The sequence below is a fragment of the Hypomesus nipponensis genome, chromosome 2 (assembly GCF_054491055.1).
Source record: "Hypomesus nipponensis isolate SF chromosome 2, ASM5449105v1, whole genome shotgun sequence".
Taxonomy (NCBI): Eukaryota; Metazoa; Chordata; class Actinopteri; order Osmeriformes; family Osmeridae; genus Hypomesus; species Hypomesus nipponensis.
The window spans coordinates 8372978-8398329 of record NC_140362.1 but is presented as its reverse complement, the minus strand read 5'-3'; the positions used below and the strand labels follow the sequence as shown (position 1 = coordinate 8398329).

Sequence of the window (25352 nt, the reverse complement as noted above, 5' to 3'; positions counted from 1 at the left end):
TAAAGATGAAATTCCACCTGCACTCTATGTAACGGGTCTTGTGCTGGCTGAAAAAAAAGATGCATCAGCCATAAACGTTGACATGTGTAACCTTTTATTATATTACTCAAAATCTCAATCGCTAGACTATGACTTGCCACTACACATTCACTGTATGGATAGCGAGTAGCTGCCAGCCAGCATTTCAACGTTAAATGTCAATCGTGTGCCGGGTGAGCTAGCTAGACTATGCAGCTAGCACAGAAGAAAGTTACGTAATGTGACGAAACTGAATTAAAGTACAAAACACACACCAGGGACGCCCTCAACAACCTCAGCAACCCTGCGCCAGGCATCATTTTTTTTTGTTAACGTCTCTGTTATCGAACATAGACGTATCATACAATACTGGGTATGAAGACACATACGATGAGTTGCTCTTCCATCTTGAAATTGTCAAACCTAGAAATGTTTACCATGACCAACAGTTGCTACGTTACAAGAAACAAGAAACCAACCCGATTGGCCAACGCTAGCGTTTTCACGCTCCTCATTTACATAAAGTTGAGAAAATCCAACTTTCGCCGCCCCGCTCGCCTTTCCACAATGCCCCATCGCGAGCGTCGACGCCCGCTCGCCTTCCCACAATGCGATATGCGGGCGTCAGTGCCTGGTTTCATTGAAAATGAATTGGAAGCCGACGCCCCGCTCTGCTGCAGTGTGAACGCACCGTGTCATATGTTGCCACCACAGAAGGCAAATATGGTAATTTTCCTGCAAAAAAACGGCTGAAGTCTGAAGCTGGTTTAGTTAGCATACCAACTCAACATTTATTTATTATCAACAAACAAATAATTGCTGCATATGCAGGTAGCAACGCCCCAGATAGCACACATACGTCTTGCCGACGTCAGCTTAAGATCGAAACGTCGTGTTCTATTCATAACGTCGGATAAGCATCAGCAAATGACCGGATTCCTTCATATCTCTGTGCTCCATTTCAAGCGTTGCAGATACGTCGGCTCATCACTGACTGTTTCAGGAAGAACGTTCCATTATTCTCAGAGACTCGCAAATCAGGGGCGCTCACTTTTTAAACCGTCATTTATCTTCACATAACAGTAGCAGTATCATTCGTTGTTAGGTAAGTAGTGTTAGGAGAGCGTATAGGGTCCTAGTAGTGTTATAGCATCCTACTGGAGTCAACACCGAGAGCGCTGCATTGACTGCGAGTGATCAAGGCTGTAGTAGGCCTATTATTGAGTTTAGCTAAAACTTAGTCTTTTGGGTAGAGCTAAAGGGTCAGCAGTTAGATAACCAGTTCAAACTGGTCAAGGAGTAGTGAGTCAGTTTCGGTTTCAGGGTACTCAGGGTATTCTTTTGTTTGACAGTAATTGGGGGCGTTGTAGAATTTGGTTTAAAGTCTTCTTTGTATTCATTTGCAAAAATCCCTTTTAGTAGAACTATTCACTTCTGATTCTTGATTACAATGTACTTGCTGTTATAGGCTACTTATTAGGCCTACACGGCTGTTCTTAACGCTGTAGAAAGCTCCATTCACTTGAATGGGGCTTCCCAACGTTCTGCGGTCTGATATCTTCTGATAACAGACCGTTGCTATGAATAACAGACCGCTGTCAAGGAAAGTGGCCTTTTTGCTTCCGATTCCCGTCTTTCGTAGCACTCCGCAAGTAGTCCGGTAACTTTTCAACCCCAGCGTACTCCGTTGCTTAGCGACGTCAGCTGATATGAAGCCTAAAGAATGTTCAACGTCTATGAAGTTCAACGTCTTTGGCAAACTATTTCTCTGCTGATCAACACTACGATTGGTTACAAATAAATTGTAAAAAGACACACTGTGTTAAGTAATTTTGTTGGCAAGTAGCCGTGTAATAAGCGGGATAATGTATAGAACGCCGGTCACTATCGGGAAAATAAGCCCCTTCAGAGCGAAACTACACCCCTCCGCTTCGCGTCGGGTAGCTGTTAGCCCTGTCGAGGCTTATTTTCCCGATAATGACCGGCGTTCTATACTATATCCCTTACTTACTAAATGCACTATATGCCAATTGTAATATAATTGTCTGTTACATGAGTATAGCTACATTATTTTACAAATGTATATAAAAGGCCCCTGCTCACGGGTCCCTCATACCAGAATTGAACTCCTATTTCCCTCTCAGTAAACTACTTGCCACACAACTGTTGTGTTTACAATCATATCCATTTTATAGATCCTGCTTCCCACAGCCTTGTAAGTATCTTCTAACTTGCAATGTACAGTGCTTGGTTCTAGTACCTGATAAGCCTAGCTAGGACCTTCCTTTTGTGAATGGCTAGTGGAAAACATCTAATAAATGATGACATTTTGATTTGAATTCCAAACAAAAAACTATAATGATATATTTAACAAAAGGTAGAAAAAAAGAAAGAAATAGTGCAATTGGCAAACTGTTAATTCCCTAATGGAGAAAGTGTTTGTCATTTCACTAACAGAGTTACAAAATTAAGCTGAGTTGTTGGTTTTATATGAAGCCTTTTATCAATCTGCAGATTGGAGAGAATGTTTAAATAACACAACTTAACATGAAGTCTCTGAGGATAGGACGGTGTTGATAGTGAATAGAGAAAACAAATATTACATGATTTACAGTCAAATAGGGTTTGTCAGAAATCAGACAGCAATCCTCTTTACAGAATCTCTCCAGATCATCCAGGGTCCTACTCTCTTGTGCACTCATCAACTCAGCCCACAGGTTTGCAATAGGGTTAAATTAATATTGCCTATGTGTGACCTTATCTATATAGGATACAATATTTTACTGCTGGTAAATTCTTAAATATTGTTGTGTATTTTACACATCTTTCACTTATATTTGTCAATGTGTTGCCAGTAATTCGGGAGTTGGCTGTCTGAACGGGTGATAAGGACATGGCTATTGTGATCAGCATAAGCACATAGGAAATGTATTTTCTTCCACCCCCTATATCCCTGAAATGTTCAAATAGAACTGTGTTCATCTATGTTTAATACAACTTAATGCCCCTTTATTTTGTTGTTTTTCACTAGCCATTCACAAAGGGAAGGTCCAGGCTTGGCTTATCAAGTACTAAAACCAAGCACTGTACATTGCAAGTTAGAAGACACAAATTAGGCTGTGGGAAACAGGATCTATAAAATGGATATGATTGTAAACACAACAGTTGTGTGGCAAGTAGTTTACTGAGAGGGAAATAGAAGTTGCATTCTAGTAGGAGAGACCTGTGAGCAGGGGCCATTTTATATAGCCTACATTTGTAAAATAATGTACCTATACTCATTTACCAGACGATTATATGCCAATTAATTGGCATATAGTGCATTTAGTAAGTATACCTATAACAGCAAGTACAACGTGATCAATAATCAGAAGTGAATAGTTCTACTAAAAGTGATTCATACAAATGAATACAAAGGATGCTCGCTTTTACCAGACAATGACAGCAACTACAACATAATTCACATATTACCCTCATTCCGAAAACATTGTTTTCAATTGCCGAAGTACGTCTATTGTCTTGAGACAATCATCTGGATTTTACGAGTAGAATGACATACAAATCGTTTCGGCTCTCAAGTGCAGCCCAACAAAAACATATATTTTGATGAAACATGAATTAAATATCCTACTGACAGTTTCCTCAAAGTCTAAGACGAGGGAATTTAGGCTTGTAAAAATCGCCTCGGTTTGTCAAACTACAACTAGCAATACGCTAAAGGCCGATTTATTAATATATATTAATACTTCTGCGTTTTTACGCACACGGGGAGCGCCCTCTCCGTCAAGAAACGCCCTCTGCGTGTCCTCGCAGAGCCCTTGCAGAGCTCTGCATGCGCCTCCTGACTATCCGTCTGTTCGTGCGTCTTTTTACGGATTCCCCCATGGCAATGATTGGTCCGTATTAAGAACCGCTGGGGGTGGGGGCTGGGTTGCCGTGACCAACAAGAGAACAGAATCCTTTGACCGCCATTGTTGTAAGTTTTTACAACTCTTATTTCAGCTAAACAGTACATGTAAATCAGCATCTGAATTAAAATGTGACGAGAAATGGGCAGTGTAGTTGCTGAAAATGTGTTTATTTTATTTATGAAATGTTTAATTTGTAAATTTGCTCCGACTTTTCGATAACCTAGCAAGCATCGCAGTGTTCTGGCAGTGAATTGCTTTCAGCACGCAGATCCGTCGGAGTAATATAAATTCAACCAGTCCATCCGACTCCGTGCGTGCGTCTGTCCGTTAACGGAGACGCACAAATATAAATTGGCCTTAAGTCGGCTTAGAAGGCAGTGCGCGTTCACGCGTAGGGGAGTGGGATTCTGCGGGGAACTGACAATTTGGTCCAACAACGGCAAGGCTAGCTTGACACACTGGTGAGACATTTTACAAAAATGTAGCTAATAGAGCAAAATAAACATATACATGTTATGTCAAAGCGTTATAGGTAACCTAGGCCTACATACACATAGGCTAATACGTTCTGGTTTAACAGTGATATGTCAGATTTTTTTTCTTCCAATTTCAGCAGTTAGCTACTGTAATCAAGGGAGTCACGAGACAGTCAGGGCGGAGTAGACCAATGGAAGATGCGGAACTGTAGGCAAAGATAGCTATATATTTATGTTTCTCTTTTCCGTTGTTGTCTTTTCTGTGTTGGAGTTCTTTTAACCCTTTACTGCCTGGGACAAAATTCTGAACATTCCATATGCTGTTGAAATATGATGTTCATATTAATTTTCATATTTTATGAATTTTCATATTAAATCAAACACCTTAACTGTTCATACCATATTGAAGAGGAGAACTAGGGGATTTTTATGATGTAAATAATTATATGATTACTTATGGCAAATCATATTTTATCAAGGTGGTTTTAGGCAGCCATTTTTTACAAAAAACGTTTCCATCCACCATGCCTCATCAGACAACTTAATTTTTAACCACTTTAATAACGAGATAGAGAAAAACTTTGAGCAGGTGGAATATCCACAAATCTGTGGGCAATGTAGAACAGAAAACAGATTAGAAATATCATATTTTGATTAAAAGTTATGACCATTCTAGCGACTAGTGGAGACATAGGGGAAACCGGAATTATCCTCCCCCAAAAGTAGCTAGCGCTATGGCTGGATACTCCTCTCGATAACTAAAAAACGTTGGAGATTCTTCCACAGTAGACCGAATTGGCCAAGCAAGGCATGTACATTTAGCTTACAATGTACATAATCTAGCTAGTTAATGTTGTTTTTCCAAGCTTTTTTAGAAATCTGCTCAAATCGAAGCTAAACAATGCTACTACCGTCATAGCTGCCTGTCACAAACAGCCAAGCCGGACACGTCATTCTTTCCTGAAAAAACTCGCGTCACTGCCACAAACAAATTCTTCGTAAGGAAAAAGTTTAGACTTTTAATTGACAATATTGACAACACGTATTAAGAAACTTGTCTTTACTCATAATATCGTCTCCGATTTCAATTCGAAGCTGTAAATCTAACACTGTAGGCAATCTCCCATTGTCTCCGCTCTGGCTCCGCCTCGGAAAACAATGGCTGCCGTTGCTGACGATGTATTTATTTCCCCCTCCCAGTAACCCCTTAACCAATGGTATGTGCTTTTAGCTTAACTTGTCATGAGTATCTGGCAGTTTTCAGAAATAAAATCGGTGATTGGACGGCAAAGATATTAAGGCGGGAACCATGGGAATTTTATTTCCCATATTTGAATGGTCCGGCAGGGGTGATTAACTGGGTTTTTGGGGTATTTATCATTGTTCCTTACCTTGGTGTGAGATTTGGTGCGAGGGGCGAGCTTTCGCGAGCTTCACCCCCCCCCCCCTTCAATGTAACTCTCGCCATGGAGTGGGTGGAGAGACAAGGCGAGTTTACACGGCTGTTTGCTCGTCAATGTTGCTTCACTCCGTTAACCTGTGCGTCGTCCATTACTGTTAGATTGGCTACTTGTTTTGCATTGCCTTTTCAGCGTGAGAGTGTGAGAAATGGTTGAAATGTGTGTGCCACAAGGCGAAACCGTGAGAGTTGGCAGCTCGTCGTAAGGTCTCCAAATAGGTTATGTAACATTGGTTGGGCTGAAAATGGCCCGGGTGCTGTTCTATGCCCTCAGATACATCCTCTGAAATGTTCCCGGGAAAAAAAGCTAGGTTTTCTCCTTTGATGGTATCCTCATGAATATATAGATGAGCTGCGCGCTGATTGGTTGGATTACAACAAGTGAAGCTGCGGAACAAAGACGCAACACGGCCAATAGACCTTTTCACAACTTCCGTATTTGTTACCGGAAATACGCAATCGTCATGGAAATCTTCCTCTGTCCAGGGCAACAGCGGTAAACAATGGCGCAAGCAACGAGCAAGAGATATTTTAGCGTACAGGGCTGTTCTTGTTATTCCCAAAACAGCCATATCTGTCGTTTCATTCCTTCCCTGTTGATGGTGAAGTTCGACGAAAATGTATTCAGGCTATCCGGCGGGATGAAGGACCAAACTTTAGGGGGAGCACTTGGCGCAAGGGGTCCCGTTATCGTCCACCTAGCTCTTGATGCTCGTTAGAAATGTTTCCAAAAGGTTGTTATAATACAAATTAAAAACGTTATGTCATAGCATTGTACTTTAATATGTAGATTAGGGCTGCACGATTAATCGAATTTTAATCACGATCTCGATTTCGGCTTCCCACGATCAAATTCGCGTGATCGAGCGATATTTAAAATGCGTCATTCCGTTCATAGAATCTCAGTTTCTAGATGTAGACGGAAGATGTAGAGTAAGGTGAGGAAAATTCCGCAACATATAGCAGTCAGTCATAAGGCTGCTATCTTAACAAAGAAAAAAAAGAAAAAAAACTACCTGTGACATGCCTTCGCTAATCCCTACAGCCTTATTTTAGACAGTATGAGTTTAGGTAGCTTACAAATACAGAGGATAGATCGAAGTTGAGTTAGCCATTGTCGTTAGCGATGCTAGCTAACGTTAGTTTACTAGCTGTATAACATTTAACTGGGTCTTGAAGCGCTGCTTGATTTACTGAAATTATTCTGAAATGTTATATTCTACTAGCCATTAGCCTACTTGAGCTAGGCACAGTTTTCCAATTCCTCTTTCAAGTAATAAGCCCCCGTTCAATTGTTGAGCATTAAATTAGCTGCAAGGTCTGTAGAGATCTTGGGTCTAAGCCACTCGAGCGAACACAGATCTGTGTTTTGCTAATGCAGAATTCGGTCAAATAAAATCGGTTAAATAAACGTAATGAGTGGAACATAACATGAAGTAACGTGGCATTTTATTTTGTGTGAGTTTTAAATTGTCCAGTGGGGCAAGTAAATTTCTCTTCCACTTGCCCTACAAAAAAATCCACTTGTCCCAGACAAGCGAACAAGCCTTAATGTTGAGCCCTATGTAATTGTTTATTATGGATGGTATATTTTGAGTTTTATTCACATCCATTATGCAGGTACAATGCATTGTGACAATACAATTTTATTAGGTTAAAATCAACAAATAATCGTGATAATTAATCGTGATCTCAATATTGATCAAAATAATCGTGATTATAATTTTGGCCATAATCGTGCAGCCCTAATGTAGATACACACCTATATTTTAACATTCCGGTTTTGAAATCCAATCAAGATATGCCTAGAAATGTTACTTTCCCGATTTTAGGAGTTAGCCAGGGGTCCCATTATCGTCCACCCAATCACTTTCAATGGAGAAATGTCAGTTTGACGCTGCTGAAGGCCGATGCTACACATACGGTTTGATAGCGTATTTACATACTCAAATCTCAAAGTAAGGAGCTGTAATTTGGTGTGCAGCAATATAAGATGTGTACATATGGATGAGTCACTTTCTTTCGTTGCTGCTTCATATCTTCTTTAAGAAATTAACGGAAGAAACGGTTGTGGACGATAATGGGGCGCCTTACACTATGTCTGCACCAGACACTTTACCTAGACGGCTACGTTTTCACCGATCACTGTTTGCCTCTTGAAACCAGAGGAGCTGCAACCACAGCTAGTGAACAATACTGCAACAGCAGTAACCCAGCTAACACAGTTACGTTGCCCTTACGTTGCCGCAACGTCACTCGTTGACCAAACTTAAGGCCGTTATATGCTACTCCGTACTATACGATTACGGACACATGGGAAGGGCCTACGCATAGTTGGAATGCCCTGAAACGCCCTCTCCGTCGTCTGCGGGGCCGACGGAGACCTTTCCCGTGCACCGTTTAAATTCCTGTCGATCCGTCGTGCCGTGCTGTACGCGACGGATACCCCTTGGCCGTGATTGGTCCGCTACGACATCATTTCCAAACGACATCATTTCCGACTTCGACAGAAAGGCGTTTACTCTAAGGTCGTCTTTTTGAAAGACGTCTGTGATGAGAACTTCTTGGAGAGAAATTTTATTGTGAGCTAGTTTATGCTCTACTCTAGCGAATTCAGAAACGTGAGTTTGTTGTCTGTGCACTGACTGCCACAGTTTAGTGACCTAGAGTAGTACATTGTAGTTTTGACTGTAGCCTACATACAGTTTGTATGGATCTTTTTGTTTCCAATTATATCAGTCTTTTTGTTTATCATTTTTCACATTGGATTATACACTTGGTGGAGAAATGAATTCACAAAACCAGAGCCTTGTCTATATCGCAGGGGTGTCAAACCCATTTTCACAGAGGGCCACATCAGCATGGTTGCCGTCAAAGGGCCAGTTGTAAGTACGATGTAACGTCAGTAACGATGTAAAAACATGGTGTTTTTGTTGTAGCTTTTGTGAACATAGGGCATATTATGCTGCAATTTAAGTCCGCCTTTTAATTCTTGGACAATCTGCTGTTTTTCTTGGAGGATACATTTGCAAATTTTTCTCAGTGTTTGGTGACAAAATGCAAGCGCGCATAGCGCAAGAGCAAAACTTGTTTTGCCCTTCATCTGAACGCAGAATAGCTTTTTGAGCTTTATGTAAAATAAACATTGCCGTTTTCCAATAGCCTAGGTAAAACCTTGTCTAATGAAGGCGATGTCTTCATCATTGCTGGCTCCAAATTGTCGATAAGGGAAGCAGAAACATGCTAGCTTGGCTGAGTACTCTAACCAAGTTCGAGAGCGATACCAACTTGGGTTGAATGCCCGAGGACCTTGGCTGAAAATGCACATGGGGTACGTTCGCAGAACCGGCTGCATTGGAGTGCTGTCATTCAAACCATGCTCGCCTTCACCCAGTTAAACTTTGCGTTTAACACTGATGTGCATACACTGCTTTCTAGAGGCGGGATGTCGTCACTTTGCCGTAACACAATTGAAATGCATGGTGAGAGATGTCGTTTATGGTCAATGCACGCTGTAAAGCAGCGTAGACTTATTTCAATAGCCCATTAATCTTCCGCGGGCCACATAAAATGACGCGGTGGGCCTTGAGTTTGTCTTTAATATAATATTATGTGACTGCACTTGCAGCACTCATCGTCTGACTAGTGACAGCTGGTAAGAGTGTCACATGTGTGATGAGAGGTGGGAGATTAACAACGACAATTTCTAACTTACAAAGACGCAACAAAGCAACGTGTTTGACAAAAAAAACGCTTCTCCACCTACTGTTCTGGCGGTGAATTGTTTTTAGCACCCCCAGCCTTCGGAGAACCATAAAGGCAACAGAAATGCTAATTAATCCGTCCTATCCGGCGGCCCGCCCATCCGTAACGGAGTCGGAGTACCATACTGGCACCTTAACGTTGCCGTCTTTGGCGACGTTGCGGCAACGTGGAAAGTGAAAGACGCCATGAGGTAACGGCAACGTCACCAAATCACGTTGCCAGTCCGTAACCGCAACATCGTGGCAACGTTATTTTCCGACGTTGCCAGTCCGTAACCGCGACCTCCTAGCAACATTATTTTCCGACGTTGCCAGTCCGTAACCGCGACCTCCTAGCAACGTAATTTACCGACGTTGCCAGTCCGTAACCGCGACCTACTAGCAACGTAATTTTGTGACGTTGCCAGTCCGTAACTGCAACGTCAATTAATAAACCTATATTTCTCAATTCTACTGCTTATATTGGGGCGGTTCATTTGCAGACCTCATATGCCCAAAATGCTACTTGTTCTTGTATAATAGGCTACATGGTAGCCAACTTTAGGAGGACTATGTTTGTGTGATGTGTAGCCTAACTCAAGCATAAACAAGGCAGCATTTCCATGTAACATTCAGTCATTTTATTTCAAACAAAGTGCCAAACAGTGAATTAAAATCTTCTGCCAGTCTCCACTACAGGTCCTGTCTGTTGGCCCTGACAATGAAGCACAAAATAAGTTAGTGTCCTATCAACATAATTGCACGTGCGAAAGGGGCAATACAAGTCATTAAAAAATCACATCTACAATAATATACTTCATCAAAAAAAGATTATGGGATTCTAGTTTTTTGTCACATAGCCATTGTGAAAGGTTGGATATGGAAGCTGCAATCATGATTCATTCACCTGGCTTGTTTTGAATAGGCTGCCGGGGCGTGTTTGAGTGTCTGCTATGAGGAGCTCCACAGCATTCTCTCCTAGTCCCGTCTTCCACTTCATCACAGCATCTGCAATTAGAAGTCATGAACTTATTGTTAGCACCAAGTTGAACGCTGCGTGTAAGCCATAGTTCACGGCATCTCAAAACACCTACCACTCTTTCGGAACTCCAGCACCTTAAGGCGCTCCTCAAGGTCTTGGAGTTCAGCCTGTGTTTGGTCCACCTGTAGGTCCATCACTGGCACCTCTTCAGCGTGTCTGCCCTGTCGTCGCCTGAATAGGAGAGCCTCTCGCTGGTTCTCCTCCAATGTCTCCATCTTCTGGAACATAAATCAAATCAAATTTATTTGTATGGCCCTTTTTACACGCAAGCATATCACAGAGGGCTTCACATACGCCCATAGAACTGCCCCTCAACCAACCTAAACCCTCAAGGATGAGGGTTAAACTAATGTGTCTGTCAGTAAAGACAAGTAAAACAAGTTTACAAGAGTTAACATGATTGGCATACACTGTGGTTCTTCTAGATTAGCTGTAACATTGATGTAAATAACACATGTTACCTTGAATGGTTGTATACAAAGCATTAGTAAGACAACATTTGTTGTTTTGACAAATATGTATCCCCCTGCCACGATCAGAACAACTTAAGTATGCCTTACAATGAGTTGGCAATGCTATTGAGAAGCTTTGAGTGTCTTATATTTGCACTTGCCTGGCTGCCAGCTGTTTTCCTGGACCCCATATGGGTTCTCCTCCACCAGACCAGAGTTGACACCTAGGGGTCTGGTGATGCAAAAGTTCTCAGTCATGCTTTTGCTTCAAAAAATAGCCTTTAGGGTTGCCATGGTTCATACAATTATTGTCACTGTTAAAAACGGTCATTCATTACTTTACCATAATTTCCCAGGGACACAGTGCTAGGCTGTGTGACGGTGGTAGGATACTATATATTGATATAAAAGGATCAGCATCGCACATGTGTGATCGTTCGAAAGCAGGGCCCCACAGCGTAGCGTCGCACGTGTGATTCTGAACATTACAACCGATAAACAAACAATGTGACAAACGCTATAGTATGGCTTAAATTTACAATTAGTAGGCTAACAAGCAACACTAGCAGGTAGGAACATTGCTACGAGTATTATGCTAGGTTGCTAGGTAACGGAAGCTAATAAAAGCTACCTAGCCGCCGTTTTGGAAAAAACTCACTCGTGTAAGCGTCGGAAACATTTAGAACTCGCATCTTAAGGTTAAAACAAATAAACTTATCCAAAAACAGATGGGATGTAAAAATTGGAAGAATTAGTGACATGATACTTTTATAGACGCCATTGCTGTGCATGCCATATCCGACCGATCTCAAAACGTGATCAGCCACGCGCTAGCTCCAGTCTTCCAGGGCTAAATAAACTATTTTCGGACAAGGTTTTTTCTAACGTTTATTTTCACTGATTCTTTCGTGGGTGATTTGTTAGACGCTAAACTTTGTATTTTCAGTATTTAACTTTCTGGAGGTTTTAGCCTTAACTCTACAGTACATTATACTAGCTTTACTACTAGCTAGCGAAATCCTAACGTAAACAATGTTAATCTGAAACAGATAACCAGCCTTAATAGCCTAAATTACAAACCTATACGTAATAGCATGTTCCATCCAATTTCAGAAAATATGTTTATATATTTAAATCTATTTCTGTAAAGAAACTCACCTTTGAAGTAGCTAATTTCCAGTTGAAATCCATTAGTTCAAGACGTTTGAATCCCAGCAAACTCTTTTCTGAAATCCCAGTTTCAGAGATGCGTTGAAATGGGCATGCGCAAAGTTGTTGCTCAGGGGCAGACTGAGGGGCAGCTCGGTTTGCTAAGGAAGAATTGTATATATTCTGTGATGACTTGTCTTTGGTAATAAAACCTAAGAATCGCTTGCCTTTTGGTCACATTTAACAATATTGTATTACTCAAATTTGCATTGTGTGTCATACAGCTTTAGTGTGCTGGACAAAGAATGTTTGCTTAATCATGTTACACATCACACACTGATTGCTTTTGTACATGTAAAGAATGAAATACTTATATTTTAATATAGGCCTAAGGCTAGGAATATAAGAATTATGTTCCAAATTCAGTCTTTTATTTAAAGCTATGTTACTGCATATGAGAAAATTGATGACCATGCTGGGGCTGAGCTGCACATGAATTACATACATTGTAGGCTATACATTTATATAATATTGTGTGATTGAAATTAATGTAGACTGGCTACATTACAAAAGTGTCAGAACTGAGAGCAATCCAGTGTGATCTCTCCATGGATAAACCACTGCACTCGAGATCCGTTGTCCTGCGACCAAAGAGCGACTAAACGGCAACTTAACCCATGGTACCAAAATGAATCCAGCCGACCAAGGGACAACGTCACGGCAACGTTGTCCACGCGACCAAAATTAACGTAACCAGCCAACCAAGGTACAATGTCGCGGCAACGTTGCCCACGGACCTAAAAATAACGTAACCAGCCGACCAAGGTTTAACATTGCAGCAACGTTGTCCATGGGACCAAAAAATTACGTAAACAGCCGACCAAGGTACGACGTCGCGGCAACGTTGCCCACGGACCGAAAAATGACATTACCAGCCGACCAAGGTACGACGTCGCGGCAACGTTGCCCACAGGTCTAAAAATAACGTAACCAGCCGACCAAGGTACAACGTCGCGGCAACGTTCCCCACGGACCGAAAAATGACATTACCAGCCGACCAAGGTACGACGTCGCGGCAACGTTGCCCACAGGTCTAAAAATAACGTAACCAGCCGACCAAGGTACGACGTCGTGGCAACGTTGTCCATGGGACCAACTGGCAACATCCCTTTATAACGTTACTACGACGTTGCCAGAAGGTAACGTCGCGGGTTACCAACTGAGCACCTACTGGCAACGTTGCCGCAACGTCATGTGTTAGCTGGGAAGAAGCTCAGGTTGCCAATATAAGAACAGGGAACATGTGCACTCAGTGGTCAAACCTCTAGTTTGTGAGGATCCTCATTTTTCCTCTGAGATGGGTAGCATCTAGCCCTCACAAAAACTTGCCCATCACGCAAACACACGCACATCAACAGACATTGCCAGAGAAAAATGTTAACTGATGATGTTAGCATTCGGCTAACATTATTGTCGCTACACACAAGACGTTGACTTGGACGACCATACAGAACTAATTGATACCATAATGCTTCATTAAAAGCAGACTATAATGCTTTAGTATGGTCTATAACCTCTAGTGGTTTTCAAACTTTTTTTTGGCGACCCACATTTTCAAAATGACAAACCATCGCGACCCAAATGATATGAAAAGGGGTGTTTGCAAATGTACAATTATTTACCGTTATTATTTATATGTTCAAGTTTTAACATAATAATTAGTTCTAAAATATCTACGACACCACAGCTGCCTTGCTAATGCATGCACAGTCTGTGTTTGATGTGATACTAGTTTGGAAAGAAAGATAAGTACTTCCACATTTAATGCGAGCCCGCGCAGCGCGCGAGCCAAAATTGTGGGCCTTTATTTGAGCGCAAAATAGTTTTTGAGCTTTATGTTAAATAAACACAGCCGTTTTCTCATTGGTAAAACCTTGTCTAGTGAAGGTGATGTCTTTTTGCCTCAATTTTTCAGCCCCACCCTTACGTTTCTTAGCCTGGTTTTCCATTCTTATTTCTTCTCCCGGTGCTCCCGATGTCCAGTCCGCTACTGTGGGGCTGTGCCGCGGTGGTGGATTTTCAAGTCGTAGCATTTTAAATTCTCGTGCTGTCAGGGGGTGCTGCAGCACCCTCAGCACCCCGAGTTCCCACGGCCATGCATATGTATTTGTTTGAAGCTCATGATCCGATGTTTCTGGTTGGACTTCAACCTCTGTTGACTTGTCTGGCTCTGGCACACGCGGTCTTTTAGTACCTTTTCTGAAGCCAGGCTAATATAACGACTTAACTCCGAAACTCAACATACTTTTACTTTTTATACTCCGTATTTATTCAGCGACCTACACGTGAGTTAGCCTGGCTCTGCCCTCCTACGTACTTCCGCTGAATTTGGATTTCGCTTCAGTAGTAGGTCTGGGAGCTAGGCTCTGAAGTCGGTTTCTAGAAACAATTTTTTTGTAGGTCAGAGCAAGAACATTCCTTGCTGAGTTTTGTTGGTGGCCATGATGTTGTGGCCCTCCTCCCCACGTGGTTCAGGAAAAGTTTGATTTTCCAGCTACGGCAGCTTGCTCCGTTACAGTAGTGGTGAAGGAGTTGGCTAAGGCGAACGCTTGCGATTGGTTATGGCAAATCAAAGTGGCTCTGGGCGGATCCAATAGTTTTAAACTTCAACAGAGGACCCGCCTTCTAGGAAGTTAACGTTTGTCAATGGAGAGATTCCAGACCCTCTGTACAAATGTAATGTACAGGGTCTGGTTAGGACCAGGCTACACGTGAGTGCGCTATCCTTCCAAACTTCTTCTTCTGCAGGTAGGCTACGTCCGATTACAACACATAGCACCAGCTTGTTGCGCAATCATTTCAAAATAAAAGAAAATAGGCTTACCATATAAAAAGGGAAATAAACAGGAAACAAAGCACTATTTGAAAATGGTTGTTAAGTCATTTACAAAAACCTAAGACAAAATAATTATGAAAACATATTTGCCGACCCAATTTTCATCCCCCGCGACCCAGACTTTGAAAAACACTGCTCTAGTCTATACTCTAGTCTATAATTGTGCTGCTATTTGGATTGATTCCGACGGCCAGGACGCGACAGTATAAGAAACGCCATAATTTGATTGGCTGAAAATCCGAAGGTGGAGGGTTATTTTACACGCGACACGCACGGGAAGAAGCACCTGCTACTTTGCTTGCTTGCACTGGCAGTCGCTGACAAGCTAGCGGGTGTGTTGGCGACAACGGTACAGCTAACTTATTAGGGCTGTCTGCCAACAATACATATATAAAAGGCCAGGGTAACACATTTTAATATTCCCTTTGCCCTTCAGCATGTACATGTTTGCCCCTTTTTGTGCTTTGTAGAAATGCCTCCACCCAAAATGAAGAAAGGAGACATACAAAGCTTTTTCAAAAAGCAGTGTAAGTCAGGCTAAATAACTAGCCATACTAGCAGTGGTAGTGACCAGGCTTTCAAATGCAGATTCTACTGTTGTATAAAGTATTAACATTTATGCATTTATTAACTGGTGATATTATGTTACCCAGGGTATTGTTAGAGCTAAACCTAGCTTTTGAAGCTAATCTTTCAACCAAGGTTAGGAGTCTAGCCTCAGACAAATTCACAATTGATGGACTGTCACTGCATTGCTAGACAGGTGTTGGAAAAAACAGTTGGCAATGTGAATAAGTTAACACTGTTGGTTATTCAAATATAATGAATCATTATTTGATTATTAATGTCCAAATAACACTGTGTACAATATGGTAGGAGGGTTAAACTTGCTAGCCATAGGATAGGCTACAAAATGAATGAACCATTTTGTATGCAGGAAAGACAGCATGAAAACACTCCAGATGTACAGCAGGCTGAAGAAACAGCATCAGGGCTTCAGGTGAGGTTTATGATAATAAAACATTTTGTTTTTCAGCATTACAGTCTCATTATCACAGTCTCTTTTTTTGGAGAGTGCAATTTCTAGCTCTTTGAGGATGGTATATAGCCTGACGTTGTCATACTCATAATTCTAGTCAGAATATGAGTCTGAAGACTCTCCGTTGGGCTTTGAGTACGGAGCGTGTTTCAACCAAACTCGTAAAACAAATGCCTCTACGCTCAATTGGATAGACCTACAACCAATCAGAGCAACGTATTATGTTGTTTGTTGAAAACGAATTCAACCCAGGGGCTCTCATGTGACGTTGTTGATTACGTTACTGTTGGTTATCTGTCCATCATCGTATAAAGCCCGCCCTGGCAATTTCATTGGTCCGTCCCGATTCTGGGTTTTCTGTAGTTGTCCCCAATACGAGACCCTCCAGACCCAACTTCCCGAACACATTTTTTGGTGGGCGGGAGAAGTTGGGCTGGCAGCCAGGCTACATAGTATACAGAATGGCATTTTGATTTGCGTTCCGGGGCGGGGGGGTTGATAGGTGGATGTCCCCACCAAGTCTGAGACCAAACCTACGCCCTTGTGTACACCTACTATCTCATATTTGTATCTATCTCTGTCTATCTAGCTCTGGCAATCTATCTGTATCTCTGGTTCTGTCATTGAATGTAGTGTCCTTAAATAGGCCTATGTCTCCTCTTTATAACCTACGAATATTAGTGATGTCTGATGTCTTGTAAGCGTTTGAAAAAAACACTGTCTCAGCTGCTCGTGTGACGTCCGATGCTTCGGACGTCACTTTGACACTTCGACTCTGATCACGTGGTTTTTGGCCATTTGAAGCACATTTGTTTCAGTACAAATAGTTTCGAAAGGTCGTGCTTCGTGAGCACGGTATCGAGCGTAACATCACTACTATTTAATGGTCGGCTCCATGACGCCAGGTAAGTAGCTAGCTCCTGAGACATAAAGGAGGGGAACCTTCGATTAAGCCTACCTAGCGAAAAGTAGCCTCAACGGCACTAATGCTGAAGGCTCGATGATATAGCCAGAGAATGTCTAATATAGAGAGAACTCCCACTCTCGGGAAACTTCCGGGTTCTGAACTGGTTGAAGTTCCATGTGAGAGCGCTAACGAGCGAGTGCAGAATGAATGGAAGTCTATGGAGCGGTACCCCTCAAAATCCACTTTTCTCAGGATATAATTTGTTGTCTAGAAATTTGAATTCTGAATTCGAAAGGAGAGGCCAAAAAAAATAAACACTGCTGGCTGTTAGATTGTTTTAAAGTCGCCTTTCTGTTCTAAAAAGCTTTTGAAAATGTCATTGACGTCATACACATCGTAAGACCAAAGCCACTGCTTGACGGCAAACTCTGGTCACTTACTTTTTTCTCTCAGGGCATTGACAACACAGCTGACAGGTTAGGCTCTCCCTGTCAATACACATGCTAGAAAGAGTTTTGGCTTGCAAATGTTGTTGCTAATGTTACTAATGCTCCGACATTCTGATTCCTCTTCGGATGCCACCAAGCGGGAGCTCTGGTCGTATCAGTCCTTCACTAACCAATCGGCATTCATTAGCAGAATGCTAGCGTGTTATGGGCAACAACGACTCACCATGTAAGAAATCAAAAGGACATAAGTACTCGTTCATTCAACTTTCGACCTATAATAAATGTTGAAAATGCACAAACTACAATGAAATCTGAGATTTTTCAACGACAATCAGGCGAAAGAGACAAATTTAGCCGTTTAGCTCCATAGACTCCCATTCAACATGCACTCGCTCGCGATCACCCCCAGTGGAACTCTGGTGGAACTGCAGCTAAATTCGGTACAATGGGGATTAATAGGGAGTGGCAAGGCTCTCCGTAAACAGGCTCTGATATAGCTGTCAGTCTTGCTAAAACGGCGTAGGTATGCATCATTGCTAACGTGTGCTGAAGTTGTGACTGTGTGCGTATGTGAGAAAGACGTGTGAGTGACCGAGAGATGGAGGGAGAGCACGAATATGCTGCGTGTTTTAACCTAAATAGTGTTGAAACGTAATATGCGGCAACCGGTGTTGATTCACACCGGTCTGTGAACACGAAAAAGTCTATGTGTGGGAAACACTGCTGTCTGTATGTTCTATCCATCAGGGGGATTATATCTCTATTGCATCCTGCCTCATATGTCATGTATGTGTTGCATCGAGGAGGCAGGGAGTGCTTCCCTGGCTTAGATCATCCACTCCGCCAAAGTTAAATCTACATGTCCATGTCATGTAACAATAAATGCTCAAATCTAATATGTGATTGTCGTGACTGAAATGTAAATGTAATATGGGTTCATTCAAAGACACTTTTCCACTTAGGATCATATTTCATTATTGTCATGATGGGCTATCACAGAGACAAGATAGCATGATACTGCTTCTGGCAATCAAAGTGAGAGTGCAAAAACCTGTATTGATTTGCTGCTGACCTTAGAGGTGAGTCAGCCAACAGAAAGATATCCATCAGTCTGGTTAGCTAAAGCAGCGCCAATAGAGGCCTTACTTGGCAAAACTAAAGGTCAAACCATTGGCCACCTGATTCAGGATCTGTTCTCCACTTCTCTTTTTCTTTTTTTCCATCTCTCACCATTTCAAAAACAGAAAAAACAAGCAGAAATGTGAAGTACAGTGGCCTTGTGTTTAGGGCTATTGATTACCTGTTACACAAGTAATCTTCAGGAGGATAAGTGCTGCAATACAGGTTCCTGTCAAACCCATTCTCATCTTCGTGGAGATGAGGAATATTCTGAAGGTGAACAATGAAGACATCATTGATGACAATGCTACACTTAATGCAATCTTGTATGAAAAACAAACCATAAAGTGTCTGATGGTTTTTGTCATTGGCTCTGATGTGCTTCATCTTTTTATTTTAGGTCCACACTGTCTTATCACAAGTGTAGTGTACCACATAAGTGTTATATTCTCCAAGTCTTACAAATTCCAGCACTTCTCAGAAGTGAGAAGGGCTCTATCCCAAATAAAAGCTCTAGAGAAGGTGAAAGAGTCCATACAGGAGGAAGCATAACATTTCAGCGGAAGCACCATGAGGAACATAACGCTGAAATGGTTGTGCAACAGCCATCATACATTGAGGTCACATTTTTTCTTGCATGCCTGTGCAACACTTTTACTATTCAAATTGATAGAATGTATATATTACATTCCCAATATGCGTGAAAGGGAAATATTCCTTACAATAGGAGCTGCAAAGAGGCTTTCTGGCAAATGACTACTGCCTCTAAAATGTGCCGTTACAATTTAGAGAAAAGGCTGAAAGATACTGCAGTATGTAAGGCAGTGGTTGCCAAACTTTTCTGGCTCACGTCACCCCTTAACATATCTCTCTCCATCCACGGCAACCCTATTTTTTACTTTTTACTCTCAACCTCCTTTGTGTCATATTTGTACTTTATGCCATTTGATTTGACCTTGTGATATGTCGAATAGGCTATAACTGCTTTTATTATAGGCATTACATTGAGGAAGTGAGGTTTATCTAATTTTTGTTCAAATGAACCACTCTCTTTAATTCAACTCATTTAATAGAACTTTTGAATGAATAGTGAACAGAATATTAACAGACAACGTCTGTCCCTGTCACAACTATATCACTGTTTCCCTGAATATCTCATCTCCGTTAACTTGTTCAATGCAACATGTAACTTGTTCAACTAGGCTACATGCTCTTATGGTTCTTCCCTTTGGGACTTTAGTTTTCACAATGTATGCTTCATGTTTTGGCTACCCGCAATGTTTGGGACCATCTCGTTGTTATGATCAGTGACCTATGCACTTTTGTTAAACTCTTTTGGAAGTCGCTTTGGATAAACGCGTCTGATTGCATAAATGTAATGTAATGGTAGCATATGGTTGTCCAGTTGTTTGCAAACTAAGAAGTGATCTGTAAATTTGTCCATTGTCCTCATCCACGTATCTCACGTTAGCGATCAGCTGGCAAAAGCCACTAGCATCAGTGGAGTCTATTTGAAGGGCAAATTTCCACCTTAACCGTAGTTTCTCATGCAGTAGCCTTTCACGTCCTCCGACATATGATCAATGCGACGTTTGATCTTGTTATCAGAGAGGGGGATATTTTCTTTTGCAGCATCTGGCCTTAGCATTACTTCATCATTTTTTTGCAGGCTGGTAATATGAGCGACTCTGCTAAAGTGTGTGGCTTTTTAGATTTAGCAAACAACTCGTCAAAGTCTTTTAAAATATTCAATGTCTTTGTTCTGGTGTGCTGGGTGCTTGGTCTCCAGGTACCTTGCCAATTTGCTAGGCACCATGGCTGCATTAGCCAACGTCTCCCTGCAGACCAGGCATACTGGTGTGGGGCACGTTACCTACTGGAGAATCGTGGAGAATGTCTCTTTATTCTCTTTGCTGATTTCGATTCCGATGTCTGTTCCTGTGGAGGTGGATGCATTCTCTTTAAAAACGTATCCATTGCCCCTACCTGCACTCCTCCATCTGCTGTCAATACGGAATAACGAACAAAATCAACGAAAGAACTGTTGTTGACATTAAGCCCTGAATCAACTGTGAACTGTAGCCAATAGTGTTTTGACCGGTGTTCTATACATTATCCCGCTTATTACACGGCTACTTGCCAACAAAACAACACCAAGGTCACATGTTTGAATGACTATCGCCCGATAGCACTGACCTCTGTCATCATGAAGTGCTTCGAGCGGCTAGTCAAATCATTCATCTGCTCCTCGCTGCCCCCCACCCTGGACCCTATGCAGTTTGCATACCGGTCCAACAGTTCTACAGACGATGCCATCGCTCTGACTATGCACACCGCTCTCTCCCATCTGGAAAAGGGGAATACCTATGTGAGGATGCTGTTCATTGACTACAGCTCAGCCTTTAACACCATCATCCCCTCCAGACTGGTCTCCAAGCTTGTGGACCTGGGACTAAGCACCTCCCTCTACAAGTGGATCTTCCACTTCCTGACGGGGAGGCCACAGGTGGTGAGAATTGGTGACCGCACCTCATCTGTACTGATCACCAACACAGGTACCCCCCAGGGCTGTGTGCTCAGCCCTCTCCTGTTCTCCTTGTTCACTCACGACTGTGCGGCAACGCACAGCTCCAACCTCCTTGTTAAGTTTAAGGACGACACAACCATCGTGGGCCTCATCTCTGACAGTGACGAGTCAGCCTACAGAGAGGAGGTTGACACCCTGACATCATGGTGTCAGGACAATAACCTCTCTCTCAACATCAGCAAGACCAGGAGATGATTGTGGACTATAGGAGGCGGCAGGAGGAGGAGCATGCACCCCTACTCATCAATGGATCTGAAGTCGAGAAGGTCAGCTGCTTCAAGTTCCTCGGGGTGAACATCAGCAACAACCTCACCAGGGGCCTGTACTACGAATCAAGATCAACATGCTCTGGATTACTTTCAGTTACCCGGCGACGCGAAACCTAACAATTGCAGTCACGATAAGCGGTACTACGACGGCGGTTATCAACTCTCTAACTCAACCCAGATCTTTCCAATCTAGAGACGTGCGCGTTCACAGAAAGGGGCGGTGTTTGAACCGTATGTCCAATCGCAAACATGGACGAAACAAGAGCCGCATATTTCACGGAGGAGGAGCAGACAATCTTACAAACTTTGTCTACTCCTCCTGCGTGAAATATTGTAATACAAGCATATCAGGAATACAGACATAATACAGGCAAATTTCAACAAAGTCGCTGCTGCCAAGCTGGAAAAAAATAGCATACGCTGTAAATGCGTAAGCTACATGACTTATTGAAGATGTGACCATAATTACACGGGTGCATTCCACAACGTTAAACTTTTGTTGCTGTATTATTTTAGTTGCAACCCTGCAGTGGCAAACGATCGTGGGAGCAAATGCTAAATAAATATAAAACCATAATTCAAAACGGTAAGTAGCAGTAGGCAATACTTGCACATATTTTAAGGCCAACAAGTACAAGGCTGAATTGCCTGAATTAGTCCCTTTTGTAGGATATTGTATAGCTACAAAAGGCTTATAGAACAATGAAATTGCCTGCAGCCAACAGGAAGAAAAATTAGGGAACTGGTGGCAGCAGGTTGGAAGCCCAGGCATATGTATGTTTCAAGTAATCTATGTGACCATGTTCATTCAACAATTATTTATGAATATTGTATGAGTGAAATGTATTACTGTTCTCTGCAGTGACAGGAAATACAGTGGTGTTGCTGCCACCACCCACTGTCGTCCCACTGTGCCATACAGAGGTAACAGTGAAACTAATAGTCATACGCCAGTATGTATGCCATATGTGGTTGCTGAATATGGATGAAATATACCATTTACTTTCTCAAGTGGAGGTCCTAGATGATCAGGAAACTGTGTCTTCCTGCTCATTTTGGGGGTACACCTTTGAGTTTTATTTACCACTTGCAACACAGATGGTGAGAGTGTGTGAACGTGTGACTGTGATTGAAGTGTCTGTAATGACTTACTAATTGTGGTGGTCTCAACATAAGACACAAGTCCTTAAAGTGCTCATTTCAAATATGACTCAATTGATTACATTTCTATGGTGTTGAACTCAGCAGGAAGAGGAACTTCTTCCTCCCCCTGAGCCTAGGGCCTCCACTTCAAGGCCAAGACAAAGACACAAGGTATAAGCAAAAAACCACAGTAGTCAAATGGACACCTTCAACTTTCTCCAAGTGTGCCTTGCAAAGGGACAATGTTCTTCATTTGTTTCAGGTTGGAGCAGACAGTGTGAGGGCCCTGTATAAAAGAACCCTGGAGCTCGATTATAAGGTTTTTAATTAAAAAAACAAGGCTGGGGACAGAAAAACTGGAATATGAGAAGAGATCGTACACGACTGAACGACACTAAACTTAGTTACACTGACATATTTTTCCTGTTCCTAAGGGAGGGAGAACACATGAGGATGTATTTGTTAAACTTTTGTCTACGTTTTGATATTTTTATACCTTTTTGTGGCTTTTTTGTTGTGCCTTTTGAATCTTTTGTGGGGGTTTTCACCACTTCTCTCTTTCAATGTCCTATTTATTATTTTTGAAAAATGCTATAAAAGTGAATGAAACATCAAAAATCAATGAAAGTAGTGAAATGATCATTTATGTATCACTTGTGAAGAGCTTTGTACAGATACCCATTGTTCTTTTTGGTGTGAAAGGTTTTGGTTGAAAGAAACCCCAATTTCTGATATGGAAATGATTAGAAAATGGGTCAAAGCAACCCAAGGACAAAAGGGTTAAGGGGAGACACAGTGAATACGGATAACATACAACATAAAACCTCCCAAGTTGATAACTAATAGTATGTCAAATAATGTTTTCATTACTAGTTTCCTGTAAATGTAGGCCTATGTTTAAATGAGCAAATGATGACGTTGTAAAATATGATATTATTTGCATACATTTCCAGAACAGAAATCAGAACATTGAGTGAAAAACCTCCTTTCATTTTGTCAACATATTAGGAGTCCAAAGTTTTTACAAAGGGCACTTTGGATATTTTTCATCATAAAATCCGTTCAAAATTGCGCGGCAGACCGTGTTCTTGCTAAGGTTCTCCGCATCACCCACACTATAAAACTAGCTACCAGTAGCGAAATAACGAAACGCTATGCATTCAGTCTGTGGGACTGAGTGCACAGCTTCAATGCGTCGCATTGGCAACATACGGCTCAAGAAGCTGGCAATATACGTAATTCCCTCTGCTAAGAATCTATATCTCTCAGAAAGATACTCATGAGGGAATGCAAAAGGGTTTTGTCGGTCTCTAAATGTTCTGGCTCTTCTGAACGCACCTCTCACTACAGTATCAGCGCACCAAGCTGCACAGGATCTACTATGAATGGTGACGACATTATCGTCAAGAATGAGTTAATGGGCGGGGTTTTCATACCGGTTGATCTCTGATCTCCAACTTATCCTGCTCCCGACCAGGTTAGCTGTTCAGCATATGTTACCATGGCGATCTACCCCGGTAACAAGTAATCCACCGTCGTAGTACAGAAAACCCTGTGTTGAACCTGAAGTTACCTCGCTAACGCCAAATCTTGATTCGTAGTACAGGCCCCTGGTCTGTTCACACGGACAAGGTGGTCAAAACGGCCCGTAAGCGCCTCTTCTTCGAGAGGAGACTGAAGAAGTTTGGTATGGACTCAGTCATTCTCACTAACTTTTACAGATGCACTATAGAGAGCATTCTGACTGGTTGTATTACAGTGTGGTATGGGAGCTGCACAGACAGGGACCACAATGCCCTACAAAGTGTGGTCCGTTCTGCTGAGTTCATCATCGGCAGGAAGCTCCCAGCCCTACAGGACACCTACCACACAGGTTGCCTAAGGAAAGCCGGCAAGATTCTAAGAGACTGTTCCCACCCGTCCTTCAGTCTCTTTACTCCGTTGCCTTCTGGCAGACGTTACCGCAGCATCCAGTCGCGCACACGCAGACTGGACAACAGTTTCTACCCAAGGGCCATCAGGCTTCTGAATGGACACTGATATGGACATTGACTTACTGCACACTAGTCACTTATACACTATCACTTTCAGCAACTGGTTGCACTATCAGTAACATTGCACTACTGTACCTCACTTACCTCGCCACCAGGCTCCTGTATGGTCATTGACATAGTCACTGATCTGCAATTTTGCACTATTGTACTGTACTCCACTTAGGTTAGAATAGGTTATAGGGTTGAAATAGGTTTATGTGCATTTAGGGTTAGTATAGTGTATTATTAACTACTTACTAACCGAGAGTGAGGTCATGCCGGGAAATATTAAACTGAGGCTGGAACGTATTGATACGGTAAAGCCAAGGTTTGATATTTCCCAGCATGACCAAACGGTCGAGGTTAGTAAGTAGTTTATTATATGGCATTTTTAGCTTCTTTTCATTTTGTTAACGAAAATAAATGGTACCTCTAGGCTAATTGTAGCTAGCTCTCAAGTCTTCTCACGCTGGGTTTCATGTGTTGCCTAGCAACTCATTACTTTTGATAGAAAGCGGACAACATGGTTCTGCTAAAATGGCTTTAATTTCAACACAAAATAACGACACAATTGATTAAAAGAGTCTAGTCTTCATCCTCACTTTCGATGACAAATCTTTTCAGCATCATCTGGATAGTAAAACTCAGCAGCTGACTCGT

The 25352-nt window shown here is 42.1% G+C and overlaps 2 protein-coding genes and 1 long non-coding RNA gene across 4 annotated transcripts in view; 1 reads left to right on the top strand and 2 right to left on the bottom strand.

Moving 5' to 3' along the window:
* The window catches only part of LOC146300657 (CUB and sushi domain-containing protein 3-like), a 238536-nt gene that overhangs the window by 199712 nt on the left and 13472 nt on the right, over positions 1 to 25352 (bottom strand). The window lies entirely within an intron of this gene.
* Positions 10226 to 13830, bottom strand: LOC146300659 (uncharacterized). 2 transcript variants are annotated; one of them, XM_084669355.1, is made up of 4 exons: positions 12260 to 13830; positions 10702 to 11333; positions 10515 to 10615; positions 10226 to 10322 (listed from the first exon to the last, which is right to left on the bottom strand). In XM_084669355.1, the coding sequence occupies exons 2-4, from the start codon at positions 10874 to 10876 to the stop codon at positions 10278 to 10280; spliced, it is 321 nt and encodes a 106-aa protein (XP_084525481.1). In that variant the 5' UTR covers positions 10877 to 11333; positions 12260 to 13830; the 3' UTR covers positions 10226 to 10277. The 2 variants fall into 2 exon arrangements, with proteins under 2 accessions (XP_084525481.1, XP_084525490.1); XM_084669364.1 differs by lacking the exon at positions 12260 to 13830 and adding an exon at positions 11445 to 12240.
* LOC146300658 (uncharacterized) lies at positions 21740 to 23286 on the top strand. Its single transcript, XR_014729462.1, has 2 exons — positions 21740 to 22830; positions 22922 to 23286. It is a non-coding gene; the product is annotated as an uncharacterized LOC146300658 (long non-coding RNA).